The 10158-nt window shown below is 42.2% G+C and overlaps 1 protein-coding gene across 1 annotated transcript in view; it reads right to left on the reverse strand.

The window, feature by feature from the left end:
* Positions 1-3689: 3689 nt before the first annotated feature.
* Chrnb3 (cholinergic receptor nicotinic beta 3 subunit) overlaps positions 3690-10158 on the reverse strand; it is a 12273-nt gene continuing 5804 nt past the window's right edge. Inside the window, exons 3-5 of the mRNA XM_055593414.1 lie at positions 7866-7975; positions 6767-7646; positions 3690-3815 (exon numbers count right to left, since the gene is read on the reverse strand). Coding sequence (XP_055449389.1) covers positions 3690-3815; positions 6767-7646; positions 7866-7975 — 1116 coding nt within the window. The remainder of the gene's footprint in view (positions 3816-6766; positions 7647-7865; positions 7976-10158) is intronic.

Below are 10158 nucleotides of genomic sequence, written 5' to 3' on the forward strand. Positions count from 1 at the left end.
TCTGCAAGAGACCACTATAGAAAACCACAATCAATCAAAATGCAGAGTTGTAAGCCCAGTCCAAACTAATACATCTACAAAGCATGCTCACATTTAAAATTCAGGGTCTTTGCCAAAGAGAGGGGGATTATAAGAGCCAGAGGATCAGGAAATTGGCTGAGACTGTTGTCTCCTAGTATATCAGAAGTTACATCCAAAGCTTCTGATACATCATACCAACATGAACTCAACAAAGATGACACCAATGAGCACGCCAAAATGGAAATGGAAAAGCCTCCACTCCACACAAAAGAACTCTAAATAACTTAGGAAAGCTGGGAATGGGAGAGGTAGTCTCCCCCAGTGAAGAGTATACCAATTGGTTGTTGAGTGTGCCAAATGATCAGCTCTGAAAACATACATGCAGATTGAGCTGTTATATTTAGGAATATATATGCATATAAAAATACATACATTCAGGCAATAACAATTAGTGAAAAGAAAGAGGTATAAATTTGAAAGAGAGTGGGGAGGGGTACATAGGAGGGTTTAGAGGAAGGGAAGGGAGAAATGTTTTAATTAAGTTATAACCTTAAAAAAAAAACTTCTGGTATCTGGTTCAATTCATGAAAATACATTAAATAAGCCTTGTCTACACACTCAGCCCTATTAGACATGTTGGGGATGTGACGGAAGAAGCTGGCACGGGTAAGAACTAACCCTCACTAAACAGAACAATCTTGTTTGAAATCATGTAGTACAAAGTGAAACACCTAAGACAGGGAGGAGGTGAGGGTTGTGAGCTGAGAGCCAAAAGATGAGATCAACTCAAGAAACTGGCCATCTGTAGAGGTTTTCTAACACCCACCGACAGGGATCAGCTAGCAAATTTTGCCCACAATTTTTTCTTCCTTTGCATGTGAAGTTAAAATTTCCTTATTCTCCTTTTGATCTATTTATTTATTTATTTATTTGGGGGGGCAGGAGTTGTGCACACACATATATACTAAGGCATTTAGGGGGTGGCACTGAAGGGCACCTAAATGGGAGTCAGGTCTCTTGTTCCAGCAGGTGGGTTGTGGATATGAAATTTGGATCCTCCTGCTTGGCAGATACTGCCTTTATGGGCTCAGTCCTCTCTCCAGCCCGAAGATTTCCTTGCTTTAACGCTATCTTTCGAAGTACTCCCCCAGAATCATTACAGTATGTGAATATTTATCCTTTTCTACATTCGAAACTATTAATGTCATCTTCTGCTTTAGCTGCTAGTAAAAATAAGCCGTATTCACATTCTGAGGCTTAATCTTTTCTGCATTTGACTAGGTCAGAAAACGTTTACTGTGGAAAATGGTTCATGCTGGTATTTTTCAAATGTAAAGCTAAATTCAGATCTAAACACTTTTTCTAATATTAATACTGCCCTTTTCCTAGCATAATAGCAGGTTAAATGTGATGAGTGAAAATCAGCATGAAGGAGGAGGGATAACTCTTTGTCCTTCTGTCCACATTATCATCATTCAGGAAGTCATAACTAAGCCTTGATTTTCATCACCATGTGGTTTTTCAAAGACTGTCCTGAGGTGGCCACAGAACAAACTACGCCCCCTATCCACCCCTACCCCCCCCACCTCCATCCCACCCCCTCCTGCCTCCTGCCCAGGGAACAAAGGGCAGCCTGAGACTGGAGACTCCCCAGTGCTACTTCTGCTGCATTGTGAGAACAGGAAAGTAGCAACAAGGGCTTCCAACCTACCTTATTCACACTTACTGACACTCACTGCCAGAGAGGGACCAATTGCAGAGATGTGATCAATGTCTAGGCCAGAGTATACATACAGACATCACAAATTGGACTCACAGGGCTATTTAAATAAATAAATAAATTAGGGCAGTGGGGGTTAGGATGAGAGAGCAGACCTGGTAGAAGCTGGAAGCAGGGAAGAATTAGAGGTAAATAGAATCAAAGTACATTTTATGAAATTGTTAAGGAATATTTTTAAATATCATATAAAGAATTTTAAAGTATGAGAGAAGAGTCAACCAGATAACAAACATAGAGAACAGGTCCAGCAATGACAAGATCTCTACCAGAAATTTCAAGAGGCAAACAGACAAAATAGAGAACAGAGATAGTAAAAGAAATAAAAAAAAAAATATCTGCATAATTTGAAGATCTTAGTCATCAAATGCAGAGAAGAAGATGGAGAGAAAGGAGATGGAAAGGGAAGGGTAGAGAGATGACAGAGATAGAGATGGATATCACTCTCTGCTTAGGCATGATGTGACATATCTAAGTTGGAAGATGAGAAGAAACGCTTAAGCGGTTTAGGAAGGAAAAAATGTGGACTAACAGGAAATAGAAGACTCAACTCTTACTGTATTTTGCAATGACAATAATCTAAAAATAAAACCTTAAGCTGGGTTTTAAAAATAACAGGGATAAACTACTTAGAAGAAGCATGTCTAAAATAAAATAGAACAGACAGGGCTTCATCACTGTGCAGGAACAAACTCCTTTAACAAAATCCAGGAAGGATTCAGTAGCAACAGTAGCATGTCAATCTGATAAACACTTCCCCTAGATCCTAGAAGAGAAAAACACAAGGGAAAGGAAAGTGAAGGCAGAAGTCTCAGTGGAAACCAATACTATCTGTGGTGGCTTAAATTGGAATAGCCCCCACAGGCTCCTATATTTTAATACTTAGACATCAGGAATTGGCACTACTTGAGAAGGATCCAAAGGTGTGGCCTTGTTGGGGATGTGCTTTGGGGCTTCTAAAGCCCAAGCCAGTTTCACTGTCTTTTTCTTCCTGCCACCTATGGATCCAGATGTAGAACTCTAGGCCACTTCTCCAGTACCATGCCTGCCTGTGAGCCCATGGACTAAACCTAGACCCAATTAAATGCTTTCTTTTGTAAGAGTTGCCATGGCCATGGTGTCTCTTCATTACAGTAATAGAACACTGGTTAAGACACTACCCAAAACCATAGTCAAAGAATATTCAACACTTTTAAATTCCTAAGAGAAGAAAGACATGTATTAAAAAATGAAGTTCTAGTAACCAATGGCTGCTTTTCTGTTTTAAGTTAGTTTGACGCAACCTTACAGCAAGTTGCAAACCACCAGAGTTCCAATCTGCTCAGAGAAGTTTTGCAATGCTAGCAACAAACTTCCAGTAACACCTGCCCTAGAGAACTGTCACAGCCACAGAAGGGCCTCTTAAATGAATACCTTCTTGGTGGGACATTCATTGATAAGTGGCTCCTTGGACCTGTGTACTAACAGCGTGCTAGCCCAAGAGTTGCACCTGTGTAATTTCTGAAACTGTTGTCAAAACGGATTCACCCACACCACTAGAGAAGTGCCATTCAGCCCCAGTATGCAGATTATACCAACCACAAAGAGGATGGGCAGATACAGGAGTCTAGGGATGAGCAGATGGAGGAGTTCCGAGCCTCCCACACAAGAACATAACATGGAGGCCTCTTTGAATTGCCCAAATCCATTGCTAATGGCAGCCGCCTGTGACACTAAGTCAAACCCACGTTTTCTCAGGGTGCTCCAATCACAGGAGGCTCAGATGACAGGACAAGGAGCTACAAATAGTACATGCATCTGCATTCTGTGCACATGCCAGCAGCAGTCCTAAGATGGGACTCGCCTCTATGTGTGTCCTCTGCGTGGATCCAGAGAGTTGTCCCTAATGGAATCAATGTAGCCACATCTTCAAGGCTGGAATAAAAATCAGAACGGAGCCCACAACTGAAACTATCAGAAAGAGCCACAGGAAGATGCGGTCAAGAACTTGAGCCACAAATTTCCAGTCTTGTACTACCTACAAAAAAGAAAAAGGGCATCTTTCATTCAAAAGGCTGAGCAGCTTTTCTGAACTCATTAAAGACTGTAAAAAGAGCAATATTGGATTTAGGTCACTTTTGAGTTTTCAAAATGTATCTACACATCGCTGATGGCATGGGCTCAGATTCTGTCTAGTGAGGTTATCATTGCACCCCAAGAATATAGCTTGCAAGTTCAGCATTTAGGAACACTTATCAACAGTGAAGATGTAAAACAGAAACTACAGAAGCATTTGTACACTTCAAAATATTACTGATCAAAAAATGAAAACAAAAAACCCCTGATTTGTATACAATGCTTCCTGATAGGGCTATAAAACCAATCACAAATTGCTATCTTTAGAGCATTTGTAATTGTCACAGTGATAAACTAAAGCTTAACAATAGTTCCACCAGATTAGCTCATAACCTTAATTTGGCCTAATGTTCCTTGACCTAACCAAAACATCTTCTTGTTCTAGCTTGGAAATTCCCCATCATGAGGCCCTCTTTTGGAAACTCCCTGGACTCCAATGATGTTAGACCTGGCCAATTAGCTTAAAGGTTAGAGAGCACTGTTTTGTCTAGAAAGCCTAAATGTTGCAAATGCGCCTGTTTGTGGTTGTTCCCATCCAAAAACTGGCTCTGAGAGGTTGGCTTCGGAGTCCTGGCTGTGTTCCTGATTAATGAGTCTTGAGGTGTACATTCCATAAACCATCCATTTCTGACTGAGATTGGTGTCTAAGTGGTTGGTGCGGCTATTCCTGAACCCCAACTACAGGACTTTCCTCCTATTCCACAAGTAAGCAGGGCTCCTTATAGATCCAAAAGACAGCACTGAGGAAGAGGGGAAATGACAGGTGGGACAAGCATTATAAGAAAGGAGTCTATGGAGTCTTTAATTAGGCAGAGATGCTGGGAGAGAACGGGTACCACTGGGCCTGGAGCAGCAGGCCCAGGAAATAACAAGCCGTGAGCTAGGGAAATCTGCAAGAGAAGCATGGGAGCTCACCTTTCAAGGGACATAGAGTTCAGAAGAAAAAAACCTAAGCCCCAGGGTGGCCTTTAAACCATGTAAATAAAGAAACCAAGACCCTTTAAATTTTTCAAAACTCAGCTGGACACTCTCAACTATGTCACCTACATTAACTCGTCCACCTTGCCTCACCCAGCCATGTGGCCAACTATCCTCCCAGGTCCATAAAAAGCGTCTCTCTTCCCCTGGAGGAAGGCTTTTCTCTTTTCCCTTCCCAGAGTTCCTGTCTCCCTACCAGGAAGTCCTGCCTTCTGTTTCCTGTTCTTCTGCCCAGCTAACTGGCCAATAATTTTTATTGACAGCCATTATGTTCATACAAGACATTTCTCTATAGTACGGTTTGTACACTTGGCCTAAAGCTTATAGCAGTTTCACAGAAGCTTCAAAGTATGATCATTAGAAGGCAAATACAGTTGGATAGTGGGGGCACATGTCCCTAGTTAGGGGTACAGTGGCTGTCTCAGATATGAACTCAGTGGCAGGCTCTTTGATCGCCTCCCCCAGGTGGGGCGGGGCGCAGCCTTGTCAGGCCAGAGGAAGATAATGATGCAGCCAGACTTGATGAGACCTGATAGGCTAGGGTCAGATAGAAGGGGAGGAGGTCCTCACCTACCAGGGGACTAGGGAAAGGGCATAGTGGGAAAGGAGGGAGTGTGAGTGGAACCGGGAGGAGATGAGGGAAGGGGCTGCAGCAGGGACACAAAGTGAATAAATTGTAATTAATTAATTAAAAAACTATAGCATAAAATACACGGGCAAGATACAGGAAAATGTTAAAATGTTAACCCTAGGTAGTGGGATTATTCATGATTATGATCCTCTTGTCTTCATTTGCGTTTTCCAAATTATCTATGTCATTCATATTTAAAAACCCTCTTAAATGTTTATATTGGTATTTACAAAAGATGTAAAGAAATAAAACAGGAACTCCTTCCCTGACAACTAAAGTACATTCATAAGACTTGGTGTTTTTCTAGTCTTTATTTTAAAACAAAATCTTTAGTTGTGTAAGAAAATAAAATAAATAAGAGAGAAATCAGAGATAACTCAGAGATAAATCAGGCTGAACCTATGAAGACAAGATAAAATATAAAGCATATTTCAAAAACACTGTCATAAGCCTGTTTGTGAGCCTTGATCTAATTTTTAAGAATTTTAGAGTAAAATGACTGAGGCCCGTAGTTGCCGTGAAGACAAAGGTTGCCTTCAGCCTGTGTACTGATGGATTTTGTCATTTCTTCCTTGTTGTGTTCTTCAAGGTTCCAGAAAAAACAAAGTTCTGGCAAAATAACATGTCACATGTGTGCTCAGGATGGTGGTGCCTCTGAATCTTAGGCATTTCTGGTTTTGAGACAGGATCTCTCTGTGTGAACCACATTGCTCTCAAACTGCTGGCACGGCAGCCCCGGCTTCCTGAGTAGCTAGGATTCCAGGATTGAACCACCCAGCTTCGTACTTTTTTTTCTGTAATGTGTACAGTATGTAACCAGATCCTCTTCCCTCATTTAACTACCTGTTATAACTGATTTTGTATTGCTTTTCAAAGCTTGGTTCTCTCTAATCACTAACCACTGGGTTTTAAAACATCATAGCATGAAAAGGTGTCAATTACCATAGACCAGAGTAACCCATTCAAAGGGGTAACTGAATTCTGTAAAATGGAAGTGAGGAATCATGAGGAACAGTGCTGAATCTGCAGCTGCTCGCTTTGAGTGGTTATACTTATGTGAACTTTTTTCTAAAACCCTAATGCTAAAATTCCTCTGGTTTGCTGGGCTTGTGTTGCCTTGTTCCGATACAGAGAGCAGCTGATGTCACCATTGTAAACAAGGACCGTACTCCATTGCGCCAGACACCACCATGTCTTTCTTGTGCACACCTCAGTGACAGCGGATCCCATCACAGCATACTCACCTGGCTGATGAAATGTTCCTTCTTGACATGCCTCGAAATGTATCTGATGGACTCGGCGGCCTTTTCCAGGAAAGTGACCAGAACCCTTTCTCCATCTGTAGGAGGCTGTTTCTTTTTCCTGGGGACTTTGCCCCTCACTGCTGCTTCACTCTCCTTTCCTTCAGGGAAAGAGAAGCGGTCCATGGGGTCCTTCATGCAAAGCCATCTTGGGAGTGTTTGCAGAAACAGCCTCTTCACCCAGGGGGCCATGGGATGGTATGTTGAAGAAGATCTGTGGTGCACATTAATTACAAAAACTGTGACGATAATTGACAGGGTGACAAAAATCATAATGAAGAGGAGGTACTCGCCAATGAGAGGGATGACTTTTGAAGAAGACGGGATTATTTCTTCAATGACTAAAAGAAACACTGTCAAAGAGACCAAAACCGAGGTTGATAATGAAAGTTTTTCCCCTTCATCGGAAGGTAAGTAGAACACCAGGACTGTGAGAAAAGACAGCCCCAGGCAGGGGATTATCAAGAAGAGAGTGTAAAACAATGGCAGGCGTCTCAGAACAAAGGAGTAGGTAACAAAAGGATAGGAATAGAAACCTTCTCTTCTGCTGCCCTTCATCCCCTTCGCGTTTAGTATCTCCCACTCTCCATTATCAAAAAAGTCTTTCCGATCAACATTTTCATTGATCAGAACAAGGTCAACCATGGTACCATCGTAAGTCCAGGATCCAAACTTCATTGAGCAGTTCTGCCTGTCGAACGGGAAAAACGTGACATCCATGGTGCAGGAGCTTTTGTAGCTGGCAGGAGGAGTCCAGCTGACCATGCCAGTGGATTTCACAATGGCCTTAGTCATGAGGGAGCCTTCAAAACGCCCATCAGCACTGCCATGAAAATAGTTACTTTTTAGTGGATGGCTGAACAGTCACTGTTTGAAAGTTTTCCCCGACTGTCTACCGTCTATGCTGCATACCTTTCCGACCATGACGGCAAACAATACAAATAAATCACATTGATACATAAAGCTAGTTATCCTGCCCAAAGTCAGACTTTGTGTATCCTTTGTTAATCTGACCAATGCAGTATTCTTCTAGGATACTTACTTTTCAAAGAGAACTATGTCAGGAAGCCACAGCGATTCCGATGGAACCTTGATCGAGTTAATGCCACCATATTCTTCAGGATTCCAGCGCAATTTTTGATCTGTCCATTCCTGCATGAAATGAGTATGCAGCAACTTTATTCTGAAAACTTAGTACTGTAGAGCTCAGGATCTTCAAATTTCTTCAACTTATCAGCCCATCATTTCATAATGCAATTTGCACCCAGGTTAGGACCTGGCATCTTCATCCTGAAGTGAGTGCAGCTTCAGGATACAATGTAACCCAGCCTGGTCTCTGGACCTCCACATGCCCACAGATGAGCCAGTAAAGAGGCTGACCACAGAGGGCATTGATTCCTGATTCATGTTTTTACCCTTTTCTCTTAAGAATCGAACAAGAAAAGCCACAGCTGTGTGGGAAGGTCCATGCCACTTGTCCCAGTTCTTGGGAAAAGTAAGCCAAGAGGACCATGAGCTCAAAGTCAACCTGTTTACCCGGTGAGACCCTTACTAAAAAGTAGTAGCTATCTCGTTCAGTTTATTCCAGGAGGATCTGTCTATTGAGATGTCAGTCTTTTGACAATGGGAACGTTTGATCCTGGCCTGCTACTGTGAAGTGCTCACTCGGCACCTGCTGGCCATGCCTGGTGGCATTGTCACTTCTGTGCAGTGAGAATGGGCAGAGATGTCACTTTTATAATGTATCTAAATTGATTTTTTTTTTTGCAAGCTCCTAGTTAACATTTTAAATTATGTCCCTAGTATTCTGGGCCTCTATGTGTTTAGTTTTTCTTTCCAGGTATTAGAAGGGTATCCCCAGTGTGAAGCCTCCTGGAGCCCGGTGATGCCCTCTCTGTCATTAAAAAATCAGGAACTGGCAGATGGGGGACTTAACTGGATGGTAAAACATTGAAATATGTACGATGCCTTAAAAAGTGCAAATCTCTTTCTAAATATGTTCCTACCCATTCGTTTGTGATGCTCTCAACAGTGGTCAAAGAAACCTTGTTTCCAGTAGAAAGTGGCCAGTGCAAAGAGCCATCCGTAACTGTCGAAAGTGTTCAGAATAAGTGACTATGAGTGCTCAGTGGTGGTAGAAAGAACATTATTATCAACCTCCCCAAACCCTGCCACCCCACCCACAGCTCAGGAAGAAACATCACAGAAGAGGGAACAGAAAAAGCCTAAGAGCTGGAGGTCAGGGTTGAAAGTGTTTCCTGAACATGACAGGACAAGGCACTCCTGAACTCATGTAGCTCTGGTGTGTAACACAAAATGTGCACAAGATGAAGCCAGCCAATATTCCTGTACAGATAAGGACGGGACGCCCAAGCTCCCACCCCACCTGAGTAGCTACTGACAATTGATGGCTGCTAAGGGAGAGAGTATGTTTTCTTTAGGGATATGGTTCTTGATAGCTCAACCTTGCTCCAGAGATTGGCCCAACACCCATACCTGTAGAGGTACCACTAATCAGACTCAGAGAGTTATGAAAAACAAGAGGGATGTTTTTACAAGGACATAAAACTGGGTTGGGGGGAATCCTGCAAAGTGTGGAGAAGTGGGAGATGAATATAAATAAAATAAACTGTATACAAGTATGAAACTCTCAAAGAATAAATCAAAAGTATTGTTAAAATAACTTTGCCTTAGATTTCATGGAGTAGGAGATATGAATGCTTGCTTTGGTGCATTTACTCAAACTATCTTTTTTTTATTATTTCCTATTATTTTGGGCAAAGAAGCTTAGGCGGATTTGTTCTGGGCACAAAGGACACATGTCTAGTTATAGCTGGCATTTTCATCTATGTGTTGCTTCAATAAATACTGATTTATCATCTCTTTCTTAAAAAAAAAGTTCTAGAATGGATAGAGGAGGGGCCCCCGAGGCCCCACTCCCAGCTGGGGAACCGTTGGCAATTGACGGCTGCTGAAGGATGGAGAGGGGTTTTTCTTTGTAGTGTTGCCAGGTTATGTTGTTTACACCCCGTTGGATGGTCCCGTACCTGTGCCCAAGTGGGGAGAGCTACTTAGATCCCGTGAGTTGGAGGTATTTTAAAATAACAAACAAGCAGAGGACGTGAAGCTGGAAGTGTGCTGGGAAGGCTGGATAGAGTTGACGTGGCAAGTGGGGTGTGGATGCATCTACATGAAGTTGAAACACTATTTTCTTAAAAAAATAAAATAAACCTGAAGCTTCTCAAAAATAGCAGGATCTCAGCTAAGGTTGCATCTCTTTACGTAAAGGAAGAAGAAGAAGAAGAAGAAGAAGAAGAAGAAGAAGAAGAAGAAGA

Source organism: Psammomys obesus, unplaced genomic scaffold, assembly GCF_907164565.1.
Source record: "Psammomys obesus unplaced genomic scaffold, mPsaObe1.curated_primary_1811, whole genome shotgun sequence".
Taxonomy (NCBI): Eukaryota; Metazoa; Chordata; class Mammalia; order Rodentia; family Muridae; genus Psammomys; species Psammomys obesus.